Source organism: Drosophila bipectinata, chromosome 3L (assembly GCF_030179905.1).
Source record: "Drosophila bipectinata strain 14024-0381.07 chromosome 3L, DbipHiC1v2, whole genome shotgun sequence".
NCBI lineage: Eukaryota > Metazoa > Arthropoda > Insecta > Diptera > Drosophilidae > Drosophila > Drosophila bipectinata.
In genome coordinates, this window is record NC_091738.1 from 19038617 (window position 1) to 19063531 (window position 24915).

The window sequence follows — 24915 nt, forward strand, 5'->3', positions numbered from 1 at the left end:
TGGGTATTCTTTGTACAAGTGAAAGGAAGTGATAGCTTACCTGGTAGCGCTGGGAGCAGCAGCGACCGCAGCAGGACTGCTGCGTGGGCGGGATTGGCCATCGGCGGCGGAGAGCCCGGCCGCTTCGGCTGACCGTTATACGGAATTTCCAACTCGACAAATTCTCGATCCTGCGGTTTTTGGAGCATTGATAGTTGTGTACAGCCAGAGAAGAATTTTACAAAGAGAAACAAAGAATACATAGAGTACAATGTTGATTTTTTTTTGTTTTTTGCACGATTTAGTTTCAACAATTTACAATATAGACTTTTTGGAGGGGGAGCTGGGTTTCAGGGGTATTATTACACACACAGACACTCACAAAAGGATACAAAGGACACAAAGGACAGGGTTAAGGACATATGCATAAGCAGAAATACCTATTTCTGGAGAGCAATATAAACAGACAGAGAAAGAGAGTTGTTTGTTTGGTGGAAGTAAACAGATTTCTTTATTTAATTCATTATTAATCTTTAGCTGTTTCATTTGCAGAGACCCGTGGCAGAGTATATGGTTTTTATGTTTTCAGTTACTCAATTCGAATTTCATATCACTAAAAATCAAAGAAATGTCGTCTTCCTCCGTCTTGGATATTTCTTGGGTGTTTTCGTTTCTCGACTATCGACTTTCTTTTCTTGATAGATTGGTTTTCTTTTAGAATATCGCTACAAGAGTTGGTTGGTTTTTTTTAGTAACCAAATTATGGGTTTTGTCTTCTTGATTTGGTTTTCTTTATTGTTTTTGTAAATTTTCAATCTAATCGTAATCGCCTTCTGTTGTATTTTATTCACAACTTTGTTACGCTAAACAAAATTTTGTGATTCTTGTTAATTTGGTTTGCATTTAGCATTTTGAAAATTAGTAGGCAACTTAGAGAGTTAGAAACAAATAGTCAACAGCATCGTCTTTCTTTTTATCATCGCCATAATAATAATAATAATATTAATTAGAGTAATCATAATAAATTTATTATACATACATACAAGCTCCATATTTTTGTTGTTGTTTTTGTTTCCATTTTTGTTTTTTGTTTTTTTTTTTAAGTTATTTACTTGAACTAATTTTAAATGTTTGATTTTTAATTTAGAATTAATTGAGTGCTTGAGTGTTCTTCTGCCCCATTTTGGGTATTCATATCGGTTGGATCCACCTGCTGGGTAGTACATTCGTCAAACTATTTTTGTTTTCCGTCTAAACTACTTTATTATTCTCATTTTATTAAAACACACACAGTAAATTCCTCTAAAATGCTTCGGTTTCGGTTGTTTGCTGTTGTTATCTTGTCACCTAAATAAAGTAAATAGTGTTGCATATTATTATTATTATTTATTTGTTTTTTATTTTTAAGTTTTTAGTTTTTTTGTTTTTCATTAACGGGTCTTCGCTAATCAAATCCGACTTTGCCGCCTCAGAAACTGGGTTCGGCACTTTTATTTCATTTTGTTTAATTTTTAATGTGCTTTTTACATTTTACACATTCAGAGATGTTTGCATTTGAGTCTGCAATTGTTGATCTTTTAATTAAATATCTTGTTCGTTAAACTCGAAAATCAGATTTTAGAGATTACACTTGTATTTTATTTTCATTTGTTGTGTATTTTTTAGTGTTTCTTATAGTTTTGTGTTCGTTTTCTTGGTTTCCATTTGGCGACTAGTACACACGACAATGCCTACAAACGAATTCAATTTAGTTTAAAAACTTTTCAAGTTAGACTAAACGTAAAGTAAACATAAATCATCTCGATCTCGTCATCGATTGGGATGTGAATGTGGCTCTTGATGTGGATGTTTCTGTGGTGGCTGGTTCTTTTTCATTCCTCTGGGACTTCTCTGACGACTTGGATGCCAACTCGCTCCCGGCTCAGAACGAGGCCTCCACCAGATAGGTGCCATCCATGGGCTGATTGTTTTGGCTATTTTGAGCATTGCTGGCAGCGGGCATGTATTTACCGCAGGCCTAAACAAGAACGAGAACAACCAAAAAAGTGCATTAGGGCATTGGAGCATTTAAGATGATTAATGATGCGCTTGAAATCAAAAACGAAACAGAAGCCTCAAAAGTGGACCAAGCACGACGAATTGGAGGATTTCGATCGGCCTAGTCTCTCAAAAAAGCAGCTGATTTTAGCCTGAATCTAAGTATAAGTTTTAATGTTTAAAAAGTCTTAAATATTGTATATGTTAGAGCTTTAAATCATTTTAGAATTTATGAAAAGTAATAATTTATCTACATGTACTATACGTTTTACGAATTAAATAAATATAGCATAGTTTTGTGCTGACTTGGAGTGCTATGGAAGTTTCTCAAAAGTGCGTGGATTTTTGAAAGATTTTATGAAGAAAATAAAATATTTAAACATGGTTAAAATAAATATTTAAATTATGTATATATATTTTGTTAGTTTTTTGCATGAATTTGATGAATATATGAATAATGAATATATTACGTATTACGTATAAAACAGAACATTTTAAATTTTCTTATCTCGAAATGCTTGTATTTTTTTCTTAGAATAAATTTCTATTAAATGAGCAAAATGTGTGTATGTACATTCATAATATGAAACTCTTTCCCGCAACAGATCGACTTCACTCCAGTCGATGCCAGTATTTCGAAGTAAGAAGGTCTCTATCTTAACGCCTACGTTATAGTACATATTTTCAAAGCAAGAAGTTTATAAATTTTGTACATATTTTTCATGATGCGTCATTTCAGAAGCTCTGGATGTTCTTATCAGACTTGAAGATTCTGTTACTAGAATTTTTGAGCATAAAATAAAATAATATGAAACGCAAAATTACGGATTTGCCTGTGGAAATTTTGGACCTAATCTTCAAGAAATTAGACTTAATCGATAAGGTGATGTTAATCCAAGCAGATGATGTTTTAAAAAGCGCATTCTGCTTTCACTGCGGATCCGAATTCTCCCAAATACACGAAATAGACATCATATCCGGCACTTTTCCAATTATATTCCAAAAAAATGATTCTACCATAGAATATATAAAAATGAAAAAATTTGAAAATCAAGAACTTGTTCTTGTTGGTCAGCATTATCCCGACATGCTTTCTATAAAGATAAGATATTTGACGGCAAATCGAAATTTATCGAAGTTTTTTAAATTAAAAATGCTCAAAAATCTCATATCTATGACGCTAGTTGGAAAATGCTTTGACTCACTCGTATATATTAGTGTTTTAAGACATCTTACAAATATAAAAAGTCTACGATTTTTTTTAGAAAAATCATTTAATCAAACCGTTTTTGTAAGATTAGGTAAGATTTTTCTTGCAATAAAAAAAACACCGAATTTATTTTTTCTTTTTAGATAATGTGTGTACTTTACCTGAACTGGAAAAACTTAGTTTTATAGGACACAGGAGAATGAAAATACTCTTCTCCCTGGCGTGCAAACAGTGCTATGAAATGAATAAGTTGAGGTGCTTAAGAATAGAACGTTCATACATTGGTGCCCCGTTTCCCAGCTGTACAGACCTACGGAATCTTGTTTTACGATCTGCTTGTTTTAGTTCAAAGAACGTTTTTTGTGCCTGGATCGAAAGCCTATGCAAAACTTTAGAAATTTTGGATTTAGATAGAGCCGTTATGGATTACATAAATATAAAATACACAACGGAATGGTCCTTCCCTAAATTGAAAGAGCTACGAATAGATCGATACCGTTCTGAGAAATTTCGATTTCCATATTGTCCGAGGGTACAATCGTTAAGTCTCGAAAATTATACCGGTACGGCCGAGGACTTTCTATGCTGGATATCAATGTTTAAAAATAATCTTAACTCTTTAGAGCTATCTGATAGAGTTTTTAGATATGCAACCCTTCCATGTTTCCCACAACTTCGTACGTTCGTCTTAAAAATATCTTTTAATCTAACAAATGATTTTACCATCAAATTTCACGAATGGATCACCAAACAATCCGAAACCCTGGAAAATTTGGAAATTCTATGCCGAGATGAGAAATTCTTCCTTGAAAGCATCTCTTGCTGCAAGAATCTCCGAAGCATTAGTTGGCACAGTTTTCCCAAGGCAAATTCCAAAGAACTTTGGCCTTTGCTTTTTAACATTTTACAAAAAAATGGCTATACCTCTGAGAAACCATTGAAACTTAAAGCGTATTTAGGATCAGCGGAAATTGAAAAGGTGGTATTTTGGCATTCATTTTATTAAATAGTATTTTAAAATATTTTATTTTTTTTTTTAGGTGAAAGAACTGGAACACTCCGAATTGTGTATGTTTGTTAAAGAAAACACATAATCAAAAGCACTGATGTCCTATAAATATTTCTTACCTAAGTTCTTACCTAAATTAATAAATACTCCTTGATGTTAATGAAAATTTGAGTAAAAACATGGTGATGAAAACTCTCAGCCTACAACACTAATGAAAATGCATTATTCTGTTAAAATGTTAAGATGCGTCTAAAATGCTTTCAGTCCTTAATGAAATATATGGCTCAAGGCACAAGGCTATATACCATTCTTTTTTAATTCGGGTGTGGGTGAGAGATGTACAATACAAATACAGGTCAAGAAAGATATCAAAGACAACACATACAAACTGCATAATGTATAGTTGTAGAAGGGGTTACGGAATAAAATGGCTTCGCCACCCACCTGCAGTTGAACTCGGTCCCCTCGAGGGCATACATATTATTCACATTTTGTCGCACACTCTTTGGCGAGGGGACAGTGGCAAGGATAATGTGTATGTATGGGTATTCTTTGTACAAGTGAAAGGAAGTGATAGCTTACCTGGTAGCGCTGGGAGCAGCAGCGACCGCAGCAGGACTGCTGCGTGGGCGGGATTGGCCATCGGCGGCGGAGAGCCCGGCCGCTTCGGCTGACCGTTATACGGAATTTCCAACTCGACAAATTCTCGATCCTGCGGTTTTTTGAGCATTGATAGTTGTGTACAGCCAGAGAAGAATTTTACAAAGAGAAACGAAAATTCATAGAGTACAATGTTGATTTTTTTTTTGGATGATATAGTTTTAACAATTTACAATATAGACTTTTTGGAGGGGAAGCTGGGTTTCAGGGGGATTATTACACACACAGATACTCACAAAAGGATACGCAGGACACACAGGACAGGGTTAAGTGCATATGCATAAGCAGAAATAATCATTTCTGGAAAGCAATATAAACAGACAGAAAAAGAGAGTTGTTTGTTTGGTGGAAGTAAACAGATTTCTTTATTTAATTCATTATTAATCTTTAGCTGTTTCATTCGCAGAGACCCGTGGCAGAGTATATGGTTTTTATGTTTTCAGTTACTCAATTCGAATTTCATATCACTAAAAATCAAAGAAATGTCGTCTTCCTCCGTCTTAGATATTTCTTGGGTGTTTTCGTTTCTCGACTATCGACTTTCTTTTCTTGATAGATTGGTTTTCTTTTAGAATATCGCTACAAGAGTTGGTTGGTTTTTTTTAGTAACCAAATTATGGGTTTTGTCTTCTTGATTTGGTTTTCTTTATTGTTTTTGTAAATTTTCAATCTAATCGTAATCGCCTTCTGTTGTATTTTATTCACAACTTTGTTACGCTAAACAAAATTTTGTGATTCTTGTTAATTTGGTTTGCATTTAGCATTTTGAAAATTAGTAGGCAACTTAGAGAGTTAGAAACAAATAGTCAACAGCATCGTCTTTCTTTTTATCATCGCCATAATAATAATAATAATAATATTAATTAGAGTAATCATAATAAATTTATTATACATACATACAAGCTCCATATTTTTGTTGTTGTTTCCGTTTCCATTTTTGTTTTTTGTTTTTTTTAAAGTTATTTACTTGAACTAATTTTAAATGTTTGATTTTTAATTTAGAATTAATTAATATACTTTAAATTTCTGTTAGAATTTGCTAAGAGTTCATTTAGTTAGTTAATGCTCCAATTCTTTAAAGCCTTTCCTACACACACATATACATTTAAATAGTTTCTTTGCTAACTTAGTTCTTGGAAGAAAGTTTTAATTCTTTTGTTACTTTTTTCAATAGATTTTGATTAGTTCACTTTGAAGTATTACAGAGAAAGGGAAGGAGTAAGGTGAAATGATTAACTGAAACCTTTTTTTCTCTATATGGGAGGCGGTCTGGCAGAAAAAATGAAGGCGAGCGGAAAATTTTACTTTTTTTCGATTTAATGAGAAAATAACAAAATGCACAAGGGCTAGTTTATCAAGACCATACCTACTAAACTACGGACCATTTAAAAAATACACGAATTCGTAATAATAATTTGTTCATAATTTTCTTTCATAACATTCTTTCCATTTCTTTGTTCCTGACTACACAAATCATTTTCTGTTAAAATTTCTTTATTGTGTTCTGTTTTTTTTTAAATACTTTAGTGTTTTTTTTTTTTGGACCCAATGCAACGTGCTTGAGTGTTCTTCTGCCCCATATTGGGTATTCATATCGGTTGGATCCACCTGCTGGGTAGTACATTCGTCAAACTATTTTTGTTTTCCGTCTAAACTACTTTATTATTCTCATTTTATTAAAACATACACAGTAAATTCCTCTAAAATGCTTCGGTATCGGTTCTTTGCTGTTGTTATCTTGTCACCTAAATAAAGTAAATAGTGTTGCATATTATTATTATTATTCATTTGTTTTTTATTTTTAAGTTTTTAGTTTTTTTTTTTTGTTTTTCATTAACGGGTCTTCGCTAATCAAATCCGACTTTGCCGCCTCAGAAACTGGGTTCGGCACTTTTATTTCATTTTGTTTAATTTTTAATGTGCTTTTTACATTTTACACATTCAGAGATGTTTGCATTTGAGTCTGCAATTGTTGATCTTTTCATTAAATATCTTGTTCGTTAAACTCGAAAATCAGATTTTAGAGAGTACACTTGTATATTATTTTCATTTGTTGTGTATTTATTAGTGTTTCTTATAGTTTTGTGTTCGTTTTCTTGGTTTCCATTTGGCGACTAATACACACGACAATGCCTACAAACGAATTCAATTTAGTTTAAAAACTTTTCAAGTTAGACTAAACGTAAAGTAAACATAAATCATCTCGATCTCGTCATCGATTGGGATGTGAATGTGGCTCTTGATGTGGATGTTTCTGTGGTGGCTGGTTCTTTTTCATTCCTCTGGGACTTCTCTGACGACTTGGATGCCAACTCGCTCCCGGCTCAGAACGAGGCCTCCACCAGATAGGTGCCATCCATGGGCTGATTGTTTTGGCTATTTTGAGCATTGCTGGCAGCGGGCATGTATTTACCGCAGGCCTAAACAAGAACGAGAACAACCAAAAAAGTGCATTAGGGCATGAGAGCATTTAAGATGATTAATGATGCGCTTGAAACCAAAAAAGAAACAGAAGCCTCAAAAGTGGACCAAGCACGACGAATTTAAGGATTTCGATCGGCCTAGTCTCTCAAAAAAGCAGCCTAAAGCTGTTTTTAGCCAAAATCTAAGTATAATTTTTACTGTTTAAAAAGTCTTAAATATTCTATATATTAGAGCTTGAAGTGATTTTGGAAATAATGAGAATTAATAATTTTTCTACATGTATTGTACATTTTACGAATTAAATATATATAGCATAGTTTTGTGCTGAAAGATTTTATGAAGTTTTCTAAAATGTTTAAACAAGGTTAAAAAAAATTAAAAAATATGTATATATATTTTGTTAGTTTTGTGCATGAATTTGTTATTGTGTTTCGAGAAACTAATGAATATATTTCGTATTACGCATAAAGTAGAACATTTTAAATTTTCTTATCTCGAAATTCTTGTATTTTTTTCTTAGAATAAATTTCTATTAAATGAGCAAAATGTGTGTATGTATGTACATTCATAATCTGAAACTCTTTCCCGCAACAGATCGACTTCACTCCAGTCGATCCAGTATTTCGAACTAAGAAGGTCTCTATTTTAACGCCTACGTTATAGTATTTTCAGAGCAAGAAGTTTATAAATTTTGTACATATTTTTCATGATGCGTCATTTCAGAAGCTCTGGATGTTCTTATCAGACTTGAAGATTCTATTACAAGAATTTTTGAACATAAAATAAAATAATATGGAACGCAAAATTACGGATTTGCCTGTGGAAATTTTAGACCTGATCTTCAAGAAATTAGACTTAATCGATAAGGTGATGTTGATCCAAGCAGATAATGTTTTAAAAGACGCATTCTGCTTCCACTGCCGATCAGAATTCTCCCAAATACACGAAATAGACATCACATCCGGCTCTTTTCCAACTATATTCCAAAAAAATGATTCTACCATAGAATATATAAAAATGAACAAATTCGAAAATCAAGAACTTGTTCTTGTTGGTCAGCATTATCCCGACATGCTTTCTATAAATTTAAGATATTTGACGGCAATTCGAAATTTATCGAAGTTTTTTAAATTAAAAAGGCTCAAAAATCCCATATCTATGACGCTAGTTGGAAAATGCTTTGACTCAGTCGTATACATTAGTGTTTTTAGATATCTTAAATATCTAAATATAAAAAGTCTACGATTTTTTTTAGAAAAATCATTTAAGCAAGCCGTTCTTGTAAGATTAGGTATGATTTTTCTTGCAATGAAAAAAACACCTAATTTATTTTTCCTTTTTAGATAATATGTGTTATTTAGCTGAACTGGAAAAACTTTGTTTTGTAGGAAACAGGAGAATGGAAATACTCTTCTCCCTGGCGTGCAAACAGTGCTATGAAATGAATAAGTTGAGGTGCTTAAGAATAGAACGTTCATACATTGGTGCCCCGTTTCCCAGTTGTACAGACCTACGGAATCTTATTTTACGATCTGCTTGTTTTAGTTCAAAGAACGTTTTTTGTGCCTGGATCGAACGCCTAGGCAAAACTTTAGAAATATTGGATTTAGATAGAGCCGTTATGGATTTCATAGATGTAAAATACACATCAAAATGGTCCTTCCCTAAGTTGAAAGAGCTACGAATTGATCGACACCGTTCTGAGAAATTTCGATTTCCATATTGTCCGAGGGTACAATCGTTAAGTCTCGAAAATTATACCGGTACGGCCGAGGACTTTCTACGCTGGATATCAATGTTTAAAAATAATCTTAACTCTTTAGAGCTATCTGATAGAGTTTTTAGATATGCAACCCTTCCATGTTTCCCACAACTTCGTACGTTCGTCTTAAAAATATCTTTTAATTTAACAAATGATTTTACCATCAAATTTCACGAATGGATCACCAAACAATCCGAAACCCTGGAAAATTTGGAAATTCTATGCCGAGATGAGAAATTCTTCCTTGAAAGCATCTCTTGCTGCAAGAATCTCCGAAGCATTAGTTGGCACAGTTTTCCCAAGGCACCTTCCAAAGAACTTTGGCCTTTGCTTTTTAACATTTTACAAAAAAATGGCTATACCTCTGAGAAACCATTGAAACTGAAAGCGTATTTAGGATCAGCGGAAATTGAAAAGGTGATCTTTTGGCATTCATTTTTTTAAATGGTATTTTAAAATGTCTTATATATATTTTTTAGGTGAAAGAACTGGAACACTCCGAATTGTGTATGTTTGTGAAAGAAAACACATAATCAAAAGCACTGATGTTGTCCTTCAAATATATCTTTATAAAGTTAGTTTAAACTTCAAAGGCCTGTTCTTACCTAAATTAATAAATACTCTTTGACGTTAATGAAAACTTGAGTAAAAACATGGAAAAAAGGATGAAAACTCTCAGCCTTCAACACTAATGAAAATGCATTATTCTGTTAAAATGTTAAGATGCGTCTAAAATGCTTTTAGTCCTTAATGAAATATATGGCTCAAGGCACAAGGCTCTATACCATTATTATTTGATTCGGGTGTGGGTGAGAGATGTACAATACAAATACAGGTCAAGAAAGATATCAAAGACAACACATACGAACTGCATAATGTATAGTTGTAGAAGGGGTTACGGAATAAAATGGCTTTGCCACCCACCTGCAGTTGCACTCGGTCCCCTCGAGGGCACACATATTATTCACATTTTGTCGCACACTCTTTGGCGAGGGGACGGGGGCAAGGATAACGTGTGTGTGTGTTTGGGTATTCTTTGTACAAGTAAAAGGATATAGCTTACCTGGTAGCGCTGGGAGCAGCAGCGACCGCAGCAGGACTGCAGGAGGCCGGCGGCACTATTTGTCGAGTGGGCGGGACTGGCCATCGGCGACGGAGAGCCCGGCCGCTTCGGCTGACCGTTATACGGAATTTCCAACTCGACAAATTCTCGATCCTGCGGTTTTTTGAGCATTGATAGTTGTGTACAGCCAGAGAAGAATTTTACAAAGAGAAACGAAGAATACATAGAGTACAATGTTGATTTTTTTTTTTTTTTTGCATGATTTAGTTTAAACAATTTACAATATAGACTTTTTGGAGGGGGAGCTGGGCTTCAGGGGGATTATTACACACACAGACACTCACAAAAGGATACAAAGGACACACAGGACAGGGTTTAGAACATACGCATAAACAGAAATACTGAAAAGGGGAGAGCAGTATAGATAGACAGGGAAAGAGCGAGAGTTTTTGTCTCTTTCAAGTTTCAACAACAATTAGAACATTAAGCCGGGATCTATGGGGAAAAATGGGCAGGATTTTTGGGGAACAAGTTATTAACATTTAAACGCTTAAACTTAAAGGAAGTGATGTGATATAAAGTTTACATTATTATTACTGTTTTTTTTTGCGGCTCCTAAGCAATGACAATTGTACAAAAACACTATGAGAACATTTCATTTTTTTGTTTTATTTTTTAAACAGCCAAAGGGGGCGGGGCAGCGGGCGGGCAATCACTTAGCGGAACGAGAGCGGTAATGGCGGGGGGTAGGGGCATTACAAGCAAGCGCCAGCGAGCGACATTCGAGTGCGACTTCTCCAGCTAGCTTTTAAAACGCGGCCGCGTTTATAGCCGCATCTAGCCGATTTTCAATTTATGGCAAATATTATTTTATGATTTTGTAGGAGATTTAGTGGAGAACTCATCAAAGGGGGTTAGGACACATATATGGTTAGAATGCACATAAAGTTTTAAATTACTAACCTATAAAAGATGCTACTATACTTTACGGTTCTAAAACCTCTTTTCAAAGAGTCATAAAAAAAATTAAGAAAAAAATATTTTTTAGGTTTCTGAACAGAGATTATATTTTTGGATTTTTGATAATGAAAAATATGATTCCCTATCTTTTCAACATTTTAAAGGTTTCCCTCCTGTATAGCTTTCTACCGAATCGCATAGTGTATAATGTCTGTTTAAAAATCCATTTCTTCAATGATTTCCCAAGAACAATGAATGATCATTAAAACCAAATGTGAATTCAAATTTACTCCCAATAAATTTGGAAAAACAAATTCAATGTTTTAATGGGCCTTTTATAGCGCAACCTAAGTGATTTGGCATTCTGTCCATGGCTTTAGAGTTCCCTCCCACCATTTGATGAGGCACCCGAGCGTTTTGGAATTGTTTAGACTTTAATATTGTTAGATTTTTTGTTTTCGTATTGGGTTTTATGTTGACAGCAATCGATTGCATATGGCTTAAATGGACGTTTCGAAAATTACTTTATGGCATGTGGGGGGGAGCATTCTCATACCGTCCGGACCGATACTCGGTCCGGTAATGACCTATTCGAGGAACTTAAAACAGAACAGAGCGCATAGCATTCAACACGAATCGTTTCCTTCAACAAAGGGGTATTTTCTTTTCATTTTTTAAAGATTTTTTTATGAAAAAAAAGAAAAAAAAACTCACAAAAAAAAACACAACCGACAATCAACAAAGATAAAATGAAAATGCAAAATTGGAAATCATAGAAACTAATTGCAACGCGTAAACATGAACAAGAAAGATAGTTAGAGCGACTGAGAGAGATAGAACGAGAGTTAGAAAGAGATAGGGATAGAGAAAGATTGAAGAAACAACGGAACTTAAATACAAACCGAAAGCACTTACTTTGGCGAATTTATATTCGTTTATCAGAGCATAGACATTGATATTCATTGCTTTTTTTTATTTTTAATTTTTTTTCATATGGCTATATGTATGTATTTATATTTGCTCGATTTCCAAAGCTAGATGATAACCAGGTCGTGTGAAAAACATGACACAAATGGTGAACTTAGAACATACAACTTAGAACGTAATACAACAAATCCGACACACATATACAGAAGATACAATTAATGTACAGAAAACAGATCGGAAAAAAAAGCGCCCAAAAACCGAGAAATGAAAATTATAAAAATTTGTAAACAAAATATAGTTCCACATACTAAAAATGCTGAATATTTTTGCCTTTCAGTTCAGTTTTTTTTGTGGTGTTTTCTAAACGCCTTTTGCATTTTTCGATTGCGATTTTGAATAATGAGAAGACGCGATAGATTAAAAGCTCTTAACAATATATCCTTCGACATGGCTTTGGATTTATTTTTTGGTGTCGCCGCTGCTGTTGTTGGTGTGGTTGCTGTTGCTATTGTTGTTGCTGTTGTTGATGTTGTTGTTATGGTTGTCATTGCTTGCCTAATGAGCTTGTGGCAAACCTTACAATATCTTACTATATCTGAGATGTTCAAATGTTGCTACATCTGTCACGGAATAAAAACAACACGGAAAATGATATGAAAATTAAAAAAATTAAATTAAAAATTTAAACACTAAAGCGCGCCAAGTCGGGTGAAAGGAATATTTTTCTCATATATGTATAAGATAGATATATATAGTTTTTGTATTTATAAATTTGTATATATATAGAGACAGATAGCCGCGGGGCCGAAGGACAAAGCATTTGCATTTCATATCGCGTATACGCACCGTTGTCTTCTCCAGACATCGCAGCAAGTGGTGGTGCTGCAGCTCGAAAATGTCCTCGTCCCGATAGTTGTCATCCAGCTCGATGCCGGACTCCTGGGCAGCCCACCGGGCCTCGGCGGCCTTCTTCTTGCTGACAAAAGCGGCTCCGGACGAGGCCTTGGCAATCCGGATGCGCGCCAAGCGAGCTTTCTGCAAGGACATTTAACACACAATGAGTAAATGCGGGTGGCACTGCCATTTACTGGTGCAGGAACATTTTAATAGACTCTTCAACATGAACTTTTACCCTAATTAAAATAATTATTCTCCATAATATAAGGATTAAAACATGGCTGCCAATAGAAAATGTAGTTTCTTTACACTGGAACTTGGAAATATGTTACGTTTCATGTTATATTTACAAAATTATATGTTATATTTACAAAGTTATATTTAGCTCATAAATATTTCCAAGTGTAAACGTTTCAGATATTGTAGCTTACCCGCTGCGCCTTGCGCTTGTCTGCCCGCTGGTTCTGGTGATAGATTCTACTAAAGTTCGATACGATAACAGGTACAGGTAAGGCGATGACCAGCACACCGCTGAGCGAGCAGACGCCGCCCACAATTTTGCCAGCTATTGTCTCTGGCACCATGTCGCCGTAGCTGCAAAGGAAGGAAGGATGTCAGTATTATTATATGTATGAAGGAATGGCAAAAGCTAACAATGAAATCAAAATACAAGGATTTTGAAATACTATACCCTTGCATCGGGTAGCCTCGCATAATGCAACGCAGTCTACTGAAACCCTACATATTTTTTGAAAATTTTTCGTAAAATTCACGAACCCATTGCAATGGTCGAAAAATAAGACCCCCAATGGTATTCAAAGATGCCTATATCTTTACCAATATTCATCCGATTCTTAAGCAGAATACATATAACGGTTTGTATATCGATTCTCAATTAATTAGCTTTACTCCGAATTTTCTTTAAAATTGTTTGTAACATTTTTTGCACCCCCTTTTGAATTTTGAAATGCATAGGAGCCCCAAAAGGACCCCCAGCGAAGGCTATATCTTTAACATATCCACATCTTTGTCAATAATGAAGGATGTGATTCTTTAGCGGAATACCTTGAACGAATTATGGGTCAATTTTCTATTAATTTGGATCAAAATCAAAAAGCTACCTTATGTTTAAAATTTTTTGTCAACATTTCTGATGAGACCCCTTCCAAATTTCCCGAAATGCTTTAAACCCCCAAAAGAGCATCCAGGGCAGTCAATTTCCATCCGGTTTTAAACGGAATACCTTAAAGATTTTTGGTTTACTTCCATATTTTTCTACATCTAACACTTAACAAAATATTTGTTTCAACAATTTAAAAGTCGACTTACCCCAACGTGGTCATGGTGACAATGGTGTACCAAAAGGCCGCCGGAATCGATGTGAAGTTGGTGCCGTTGACGTTCTTCTCGGCGTAGAACATGACGGTGGCAAATATGATGATGGCCATGGCCAGCGAGAAGACCAGGAAGCCCAGCTCACTGGCGCAGGACTTGAGCGTGTAGCCGAGGATCCGCAGTCCCTGCGAGTGGCGGGAGAACTTAAAGATGCGGAACACACGGAACACGCGAAGCGTGACGAAGGCGCCACTGACGTCGTCATTGTCGGTGATGCCCAGGCCGATGTAGTAGGGCATGATGGCCACCACATCGATGATACTCATCACCGAGCGCACAAACTTGCAGCGATCGGGGGCGGCGAACAGACGGAGCAGATACTCCGCCGTGAAGATCATCACACAGGCGGTGTCCAGGCAGAAGAAGACGATCTTGTAGCGCTCACCGCAGGGCAGGGTACCCGCCCTGCCAGGACGATGGCCGCATGGCACCGTTTCCACCACGTTGGCCATCACAGAGACAGCGATAAAGAAGCCCGTCACGTAGTAGAACACCAAAGCACTTGTGGACGTGTGCGGATTCTCGAACGCCCGCCACATCTTCTGCCGGATATTGGTTAGCTGCTGCAGATTCTGATCCCCGTTCTCCGACAGCTTGTCATCCATCAGCCGCTCGGCGTTTTCCCGCTTCCGGTCCCTGTAGTCCTCGTAGCAACAATCCCCGATCACGTCCGGCATGATGCCGAAGAAGGCCAACTCCTCGTCGTAGCTGGTGAGGCATTCGTGCTTGGGATAGTGAAGCTTTCCCGTCCGGTAATAGTTCAATATGTGCCGGAAGATGTCCGGGTCCCGATCAAAGAAGTACTCTTTGCAGTCCTCATCATAGAAGAACTCCCTTTCATTGGAACCTGTTGGGAAATAATAAAAAGTTTAAGGATTTTACGATTTTATAGTTTTTAGATAGATTACCTAAAAGAGTATCTGGATATTTCTCCAGGGTATTTCGCCACGTTTCGAAGCGGCGGCCGGAGACGTTGATGAGGAGCTTCTCGTCGTCCGTCTTGCGGCGATCCTTGGGCATTGGCGGCGGTGGCAGTGGGTGGGTGGCTATCGGCACCCACCCGATGGCCGCCGCCCGGGCGAAGGGCAGCCAAGCGGCGACCGAGGCCATGCTATGGGGTGGAATGTTTCAGTGTCCCGGTTAACTCTAGTGATTCTCCTCCCTTCTCCGGTCTGGCTCCCTTTCAGCAGCTTCTCTTTATAATCTTCTTTTAAATTAATATTTTCTATATATGATTTGGCAGTTGATTTCGGGGATTAAAGGGGATTTCTTTTTCGGTTTCTGGGATTGGGGTAGGTTGGAGCTATGTCGATTAACTCCTATTTTAAAGCTTTAGCCCGCTGCTTTAGTTTCTTGTCTTCAGGCTGCATTTTCGCAGTGCCCGGCAAGCTGTGTTTTATTGCTTAAACTTATTGCTGTCATTTTTGTTTGGTGCTGCTGCCACTTTTGCTTTTATTGTTCACTGCGGGGATATGAAAAGTTTCCTGTGTGTGTCTATGCTTCGGTTGTGTTCATGTGCAGCACTGCAAGAAAATAAAGAAAAAAGTTGGAAGATTTTAAGTACAAGAGGACTTGTGGGATGGATATGATACAACGGGGCGTATGAGTGTTCTAATTCAAGAAAAAGTTTCTCCTCTCAGGCGCACAAAAATGCAATTTCAGTTGAAAGTTTTCTGACACTTTTCTCATCTAAAATCTGCAGAAACTACAAAAATCTTTAAGAGCTTCGATCAGCAATTTAATCTAATATTTCCATGAAATCAAAGAAAAAATGTGTTAAAAAAAAAACTAGAAACGTGTGGCAAACTAATTACCAATGTTAAATCAAATATTTTCATTTATTCTTTAAACAAATACTCTAAAAATCCAAAACAACACCCACAATTACACTTAAATACCACGCAAATTCCCAGAGGCCATTTAAGCCATGTGAAAAGTATTCTATTTGGGGGTCCGGTCATTGGAAAAATAAAAACACCCACATTTAATTTAGAAGCAAGCCATTGTTTGAAATTCACTTCAATCGAATTGTAAAGTTTATGGGGAATCCCGAATAGTATTCTATGCATTCGGCGGATTTTTCCGACTTTCTCATAGCATAAATATTATCATAAATCTGTGGGAACAACCCGCTCTGCCAAACACACACCCAGACATCATCGACCCACTCTTCAATTTCTCGCTTCACTTGTTTATATTATCCATTTATCCCCTCGCTCCACGCCTCTGCACATTTTCAATGATTCACAGCAACAGAAGCAGTGGCAGTGGTAGTAGCGTTGGCAGGGGGGTCGGTTCATCGACAGACAACGCCATTCAATGCGTTTTCGAGCAGCGCTCTGTCTAAATATTTAAACGAGGCAAACAGAATCGAACCCCTGGAGGGGCGGGCAGTCCCAGAAGGGGACTACCGTACTACCACCCCCGTCAGTATCTAGGAATATTTTAATGTGAACGACCAGAGGACGGTCTTCCACCCATCTGACCATGTCTGGATGGTACTGGTTTTTGGCCAAGATTCTTTATTCATTTCTGACTATTTTTAATAAAACATTTAGGTTCTTTTGTAGTTATAATGGAACATACATAACTTTTAATTATTATTGTGCTGTTTACATTAAAATGTAGATTTTAAAATGTTTCTATTAAATTATTAAAATGAGATTAAGATATCTTATAATCTGAAGAATATTTTCAATAGTCTAAACACTAAGTTATTTAAGCTAATGACGATCATGTACTCATCGAGTTTTTTTTTCTTTCATCCTTGATCAATAACCATAGCTTGTGCAATAATATAATCTTTAAAATTTTGCCACTGACATTTAAAATAACATTTGGCTATATTATTTGTGGAAACTGTGTGGGTGGCTTTGTGGGTTTTTTGCCGCTCGGCCAGTCGCACAACAAATTTATGTGCATTTATATAGTGTGTATAGACAGTAAACACTACGTTTCTTTGGCCACAAGTCATTTTCCAAACGACAATTAAAACGCAAAAACTTTTTGTGTCTGTCCTTCGGCCTTGCAAGATACGATAGACCACCCCCCCCAAGAGCACCCAAGCCATCTTGGAACTGTGACAAAAAGTCATTTGTTTCCATAAATGTCATGGCGTGGCATGGCTCTTGAAGTCTATATAATGTGTGTCTTTGATTTATATAATATTTATGGCTCTGTCTTTAGTTGTGTCACTGGCACGGCCACGATTGTTATTCTGGCCGAGAGTACATCGATTGCACTGCCCGAAAACTGATACCCAATCACACAGTATCGTGTGCAAAGGCATTTGCATATTTATAGGGTTTACACAGAGAAAAGAGGCTTGATCTTGATAATATTAGAATAGTATAGGTTTGAGCTCCATAGGTAAGGGCTTACAGGTGCTAGGATCTAAGTAATGGTAAGGATATTCCGCTTCTACAGACTAAAAAGTAAGGTTAGTTATATATTTCTCTCTCTGTAGGCAAACGTCTTAAAGAGGTCTACCTGGGGGTGTAAAACTACACAAGGGTGAAGTGGATGTTGCGTTTGTCATTTGGCGTTGCCATAACAATAGCCATTAGAAGTTATTAGTCGGTTGAATGCGAGCCACTAAGACACGACACGGTTACAAAAGGTTGTCGATAGGTGAAGGCTAAGGTTAGGCAAGGTTAGTCCATGTGATGGATGGGAATGGGTTTCAAGTTTGTACTCTGGATGGGTTGTTAAATGGATAGGATATCACATGCAAAATGAATATTATACGGAATCCTTTCGGATTGTTATTCTTTTACAAAATGATAACTGTTTTTCGTGACAATTTATTGATTATAGGATATTAAAGGTTCCTATTTTTTTGATCCTATCTATATATATGCGTTTTATTTTCCCCCAAAAAACCCGCGCACATTATGCCAACAAATTTCATGTCCATTAAGTGCTGAAGAGTCAAACAATCTGACAGTTTCAACCTTCTTGGATGTCCTCTTTCCATAGGCCACCTACCTCCCAAAGCCACCTACCAACCATCACCCACCACCCATCATCAACCCACGAACTATTCGACACCAAAGAGCCGCAGACAATGGGCTGGTGTCAGGCCTTAATGTTTTAATGCCACATTATCCTATCAACAATTTTCCACTATAGATTGACGTTCATCATAGTCATTGAATACAGACAAAAAAATTAATATATATTTAACTAGATATATATTATTTATGATTTTTATTAAGAAAAAATTAATTCTGTAGCATATATAATCTAATATTTATCAGATATGTAATACACAGAGATTTATCAAGTTCATAGCTGTTATACTATTTCCTTAAAGTAATATTGATTAATCTTATTTATTACTTGATTTTTTAGCTTTAATTCCCCTCAGTGTATACGTAGTCGTTGACCTTGCCTTTGTTGTTTCGCTGTGGACGAAATGGAAATTAATCAATGCCGTTTGCTTTGCTCTTCACTGCCCACCCAGCCTACCCGACCTACCACCTACAACCGCCCACAGCTCAGTGCTGACGTTGATGTTGATGTCTGGGTGTCGTTAGGCCATCCAATCCAAGGAGAACATCAACATCAACATCAGTAGCAGGAGCTAGGGCTGGAGCAGGATCAACGTATTCGGTGCGTGTTGTGTGCCATCAAAATAAATTGTCAAACATCAAATGTGGGGCCAAGGACGATGGACGAGGAGGTTGAAAGTCGACGGTTGTGACCACCTCTGCCTATCCCCGCCTGCCCTGCCGTCCAGCAGCCCGTGGAGAAACACCTTGGCGCCGACTGGGGTGCTGACGGTGACTTCCGCTTGGCTCCGAAACAAAAAAACAAAGGCGCCACATGTCCCTATTATATATTTGTTTCGTTCTTATTTTTTGCTCAGTTGCCCCCCTCACTCTCGGGCAGCATTAATTATTTGCACAGTTTATTTTAGTTTCGCTTGGAGAGGGGCTTCCTAATTATTTGCCAGTTAGTTGGCTGCCCTCGCCAATGCTTCGCTTCAAGGTTGCACCTTTTAAGAGGGGTGCGGAAAGACAGAGTTCCCCTCGCAGCCCAAAACAGTGACAACAAAACCCGTGCATCTCTCATCTCTCATCACAATAATGATGCGCATCCATCCAACCATCCATCTGTCCATCCATCCACACCTTATTCTCATCCACCAACATTGTGTAGCGTTTTTTTTTTTCTTCTTTTTTTTTTTTTGAGTGGGAGGATTCGAACTTGGGGCTGGGATCTGCGACAGGCATTATAAACATTTCAATCAACGGATTTCGGATTCGAATTGAAAACGAAGGTGAGCGAAATGAACTTCAAGTTGGATTCCATTTATTAAACATTTTGTTGAAAGAAGTTCTTTGTTTGCCTTTGCTTTTGTTTGAATTTGATTAATATTCATTTTTTATTTACAATTAGACGTAGTAATCGGGCACAAAATATTTCTTTTTTATTATATACAAGTGAATGAACTTTTCTAAAATTCCATACTTTTTATGGCATAATTTTGATGTTTATAATATTATAACTATAAAAAATTACTAAAATATTGATGGTAATTTAAATGCTTTCAGTCTTTAAGAATAATTTTCTTTGAAGAATTCACTTTAATTTTCAAGACTAGTAGGAGGGTAATAATATTAAGATACTTATTTTTTTTTAAATATAAAAAGTTGAGGTAATTTCTAAATAATGTCTTTAAAATACTATACTGTACTAGAGTTTACTATACTTTCATACAGTGAATATATAATTATCTTTTGAAAACATTTCTTATATCTTTTTATGCTCTATAATTCAAAAATATATAATAACGCCCATTTTTCATAAAATCTCAAATCAAGAAAAGATTGCCACCCAGTTTGAATTCACATTTGTGTAGCATACTTATTTGACTTTTGACAATGAAATAACCATATCAATTTACACCGCCAGGCTAGCACATTCATTATCTATTAATGCGCCTTTCAGGGCATATCATCCTTGGCTGGCCGTATCGCTCGTTTTTTTCCACTCTTGTTTGTGCTTTCCGATGTCGGCGCGTCGTTTTTTTATGATTCTGTTTTTGTTTATTATAAAGTACAAACAGGCGGGCCAAACAACAACCCGGGCCACCCACCCAGATTCCGGATCCCAGATCCCGGCGCGGCTCGGCCCGGCCCGGCCCTCGAGACCGTTCCATTCAATTTGGGGGGCCCCAAAATGCTAGTTAGGCATTAATGTACAAAATACACGAGAAATCTACGGAAATCCTGTGAATTTTGTTTCCCAGCCGTTGCGTGGGTCTCCGTTATTATGATGCCTTGACTTTCTCCGTATGCCTTTCTCTCGCTCTCTTTCTCTCTCTATCTGTCAGTTAGCTTTCACCCACAACCCGCTAAAAAAGAAAGCGGAAGTTTTTTTAGGTGGAAATAAGAAGGAAAAAACCGATTGCAACTTTGAAGCAAAAATTCGAAACAAACAAAAAAATGAAACGTGAAATGGAAGAGTTTCCAGATCATAAACGCAATTTTATGGCCTGGTGGGGGCATTTCAATTTTGTATTTTTATTGACAATAAGTTAACAATGTTTACTTTTAGTTGTGTTTTGGGGCTATTTTTAAACAATCCCAACAATCCTCTAGCCCCCCTTCCGATAGACCGAAAATATCCGAAAAGCCCAAACGTTTTCACAACTGCTTTGAATTTCCTTCTTGGCCCTCTTTTGTTTACAAGCCATTTTTGTTTTTGTATGTTTTAATTTTTATTCCATTGGATTAATGAAAAATGAGAAATATGTACAAATGTGAGAAATGAGATAGAGAGATAGAGAGAGTTAGAGGGAGAGAAAGACTAAGAGAGAGAGTGAGACGTTCTCTGCGCCTGCTCATGGGACCCATGGGGGTTTTGGGGGCTCTGGGTTTTGGGTCTTGGGTTTTTGGGGTTTGGGGTTTGGGTTTTGGTCTTTGGGTTTTATGTTTCGGGTTCGGGTCGCCTTCGCTGTCGGCTCAACATCAAAAAACATTTCTGCCCGTTTGTCTCTGGGCCTTATGAGCATTTTATAATTTTCCTTATTGCCGCCGTAGCGCTGTGTTTTTACTTTTCTGGCTTGTGTGTGTCTGCCGCCGCTACGCTTAAGTAGAGGCTTATGTATCCTTCAGCCAAGAACTCAATTGAAGGTGTCTCCTCCCCAAATAAGGTGTCTATTTGGCAACCATTTCAAAGAAACTAATTTGGTTTAGTGCTACTGCTGCTGCTGCTGCTGCCTTTTCCTTGATGGAAATTAATTTGGTTTTATGAGCGATTTATTTCCAATTGCCGATGCTCTATAAATATCTCTGTTGCAATATGGACTATGGTTTATAGTATCATTGCATTTTGGGTCAGCAGATACGAATTTCCCCTCCAGAGCAGCTAATTATGTTTGTTTATGGACGCCGTGTCATAAATAATGTTTAATCCTTTATAAACATTCGTGTTTCTTTGCCATCAAACAGAGAACCTGCTTGATGGACCCATTAAGGCTGTTTCATATATAAAAACTTAATCGAGTCACTTAATCATTAATTGCTAATGAATTAAATATTTTATTGCCTGTAAATCCGCTCAAAAAATGGCCACAATAATTTCCCATCATTATTATTGAAGCGTAACCAATTAAAATGCACCCAGTCAGAAATATTCGTTAATTTCAAGCATATTTTTTCATTTGAATGGCCAACGCTGCGTATGCGTATTATTAATTTAAAGCATTGCTCATACGTCATGTTGCGCCAGAGGACAGAACAAGAAAAGGATACCCACCGCGTGCTACCCACAACAATTCGATTACAAGTTGATTTATTATTTAAATTGCGTGTACCAAGCAAATATTGGCAATAACAAGGAAAAGGGGAATTCTCCGAACTGTGAACCGACGAGAGGGCTCACCTACACAAAAAGAAATCAAACAGAGCCTGGAGACTAAGCATAAAATATGTATTCAACCATCCTGTAGATACTTTTATCAGTGTACAACTTTTGGCTTACATAATGAAGGAATGTTGACCGCTTCTAGCTGGTCGTGAGTTTCATTTTGCTATTCAAATTAATTGCAAAACTCATAAAAAACTTTAGAGACTCGTGCTTATCAGTTGGCCAGCATCGCCAGCTGTAACGGTTGCAATCTACTTGGCCCACTCCATCCAAGCCCCCAATCCCCGAAAAAACTTTTGCCCTGATGGCCCTGACAAGCAGAAAATCAGGAGCGAATAAAGTGTGGTGGAGTGGGCCGAGCGAGATCCAAAGGACGTGCAAGTGACCCGAAGAGCTGTCGGTCCATATCCTAGGCCGCAGCGAATTTGTGGGTGGAAAACGGTGGAGTGGCTGGCTGGCTAAGGCCAATGGCGTAATTTATGTAGGCCCGCTAAGCCTTTCCATGCGTGAAATGTGATTATATCTGCGTATAAATACGCATACAACTGTGACCACGTACGGTTGAAAGTGTGGGTGGTTATTTTGGACGGGATATATACGGGATACATGTAACACATATATGTTTATATAGATTATAGTGTGTGGATAACCAGGGTCGCACAAAAGATTTTAAATTATAATAGTAGCCCAAATAACAAGTATAGAAGCTGGCATTCAAAGAAAAATATACTATACGAGAGTCCTCCCTAAAAAAAAAACTCTTTTAATAATATTTATCTATCCAGTCATAAATAAGAAAACCGACTGAAGACTACAATGAAATCCCCTTGATAATTGCCCACAAAGGCAATATTTCTATAGGAAACTGAGCATAAACCACCAAGGATCAAGATGAAACGAGGAAGAAAACTATCCGAATTGAAATACCCAGGGGCTTAAGGACAATATGCAGTCGGTCGTTAACCAAATCCGATGATAACAAAACAACAGCTGCAATGACAGGACTCGGCTGGCTGCGCTGCGCTGCTATTGCTGCTGCTGCATGGCTGCTGCGCTGCTTTTGCTGCATTAAGCGCGTCATCGCACAAACACACGCACACCCAAACACTCATACTCACGCACTGGCACAGGGACAAAAGGTTTGTTGTTGCGCCAAAAACCAAGCCAAGGATTTTTCGCACATTTACGCCAGCAAATGGACTAAAGCTATTGCGCTGAGAAAAAATCTTAGATAAATGTTTAATGTAAGATTTAGAAATAAAATAGACATTTCTAAACTTTATTTGAAACCTCTCTTCTGAAACATACATAATGCATAATGCAATGGGGCGTATACTTAATATTTGTAAATGTTTATTTAAAAAAAAAAGCACAAGTGTTAGATTTTAAAGGTAAACAAATACAAATACCACAAGGAAATACTTTTTTTTTTAGTTAAGTATCTATAATCCCTATCCCATATAAGACAATGACAACAGGGCGTATGATTAATATTAAAGTTTATATGAAGAACTTAGAGATAAAGACTAAAAACTAAACAATACCCACAAAACTAATATAGCTTATAATTATAAAAAATTTGTGCAGTGTCCTGCTGCTCTTTGCTGCCCCATTCTCTCTTTCTCTCCTACAGACGACCTTCACTCTTATATGGCCAACCTTTTTTTTTGTTTGTTCTACACTTTTTTGAATAACTTTTTTGCTCTGGCCCGCTGCTGGATAAATTAATATCATAAGTGCGGGTACTAGGGGGTATTTGACTAATGTGTGGAGGCGGCTTTAAATAGGCCAACTATGCATCAGTGGTCGCAGCTGCAGCAGCAGGAACAACAAAAACAACTTGTTGTGTTGCATGCCAGCCACGAGGTGCAATTAAAAAATGGTTTTAAAAGCTTTAGCCACTTAAAAAGGACATGGACTGTTAAAAAAGATTGTAGATATTAAAAATATCCATTTTTTTTTGTGTTTTTTTTTCCAATTTTTTTGTGCGGCTGTTGTATTCTTGGGCGAGCAGCAGCAGAGAGAACAACAACAGCAACATTCGCGGATACACACATTTTCACAAATCAAAAAAGCAAACGAATATTGCCACACACACTCCCACACACACACACATACTCCTACCCACACATACACATGGGCAAGAGAGACAGACAGGAGAAAATCTCTCGCAAGCCGCTTTTTATGGATTTTCTGGGCAGGCAATCTGCTTTTTCTGATGTTTGATTAAACAATTGTTTTATGCCTTAATATTTTTAATATTGTCTAAATACATGCGTTTTTGTTGATGATCTCTCGACCATGTTCTGCTTCTTAAAATCTGCGGAAAATTGTTTAGCTCACACACACATACGCTTTTTCGGTTTATTACATTTTACACTTGTCGCCTCTTACACTAGATTCCGCCACCTCCTTGCTCTTTCTCCTTCTCCTCCGATCCGCTAGCCGCACATTTTTCTCCGCACTATTTCAGACACTCCGTGTACATTTTCTCATCAGCTTTTTGGCTTTTCTTTTTACTTTTTGCTTAACTTTAGCTCGCTTTTGGCCAAATTTGAATTTACAATTTTCTGTTAGCCTGCTGCACGCACGATGGCCAAAAAGCTTGGCCCAAACTGCGTCCCGCTGGCTGAAAGCGCTCAACTCTTTTGGGCGCTGCTCTGAGTTCAAACGTTCTCGACAAACTGAAAGTGAAAATTGAAAACGACAGAAAG

The 24915-nt window shown here is 37.1% G+C and overlaps 1 protein-coding gene and 1 long non-coding RNA gene across 6 annotated transcripts; one reads left to right on the top strand and one right to left on the bottom strand.

The window, feature by feature from the left end:
- Nucleotides 1-6979: 6979 nt before the first annotated feature.
- Nucleotides 6980-24903, bottom strand: Shal (Potassium voltage-gated channel protein Shal). 5 transcript variants are annotated; one of them, XM_043211793.2, is made up of 7 exons: nt 24596-24903; nt 15232-15822; nt 14258-15170; nt 13360-13522; nt 12878-13066; nt 10145-10297; nt 6981-7315 (listed from the first exon to the last, which is right to left on the bottom strand). In XM_043211793.2, exons 2-7 carry the CDS (start codon nt 15431-15433, stop codon nt 7220-7222), a joined length of 1716 nt encoding a protein of 571 aa, XP_043067728.1. In that variant the 5' UTR covers nt 15434-15822; nt 24596-24903; the 3' UTR covers nt 6981-7219. The 5 variants fall into 5 exon arrangements, with proteins under 5 accessions (XP_043067731.1, XP_043067728.1, XP_043067727.1 ...); XM_043211792.2 differs by having other exon boundaries at nt 15232-15846; XM_070280015.1 differs by having other exon boundaries at nt 15232-15846; nt 24573-24903.
- Nucleotides 8275-9700, top strand: LOC138926372 (uncharacterized). Its single transcript, XR_011442859.1, has 3 exons — nt 8275-8610; nt 8663-9498; nt 9561-9700. It is a non-coding gene; the product is annotated as an uncharacterized lncRNA (long non-coding RNA).
- Nucleotides 24904-24915: the final 12 nt, after the last annotated feature.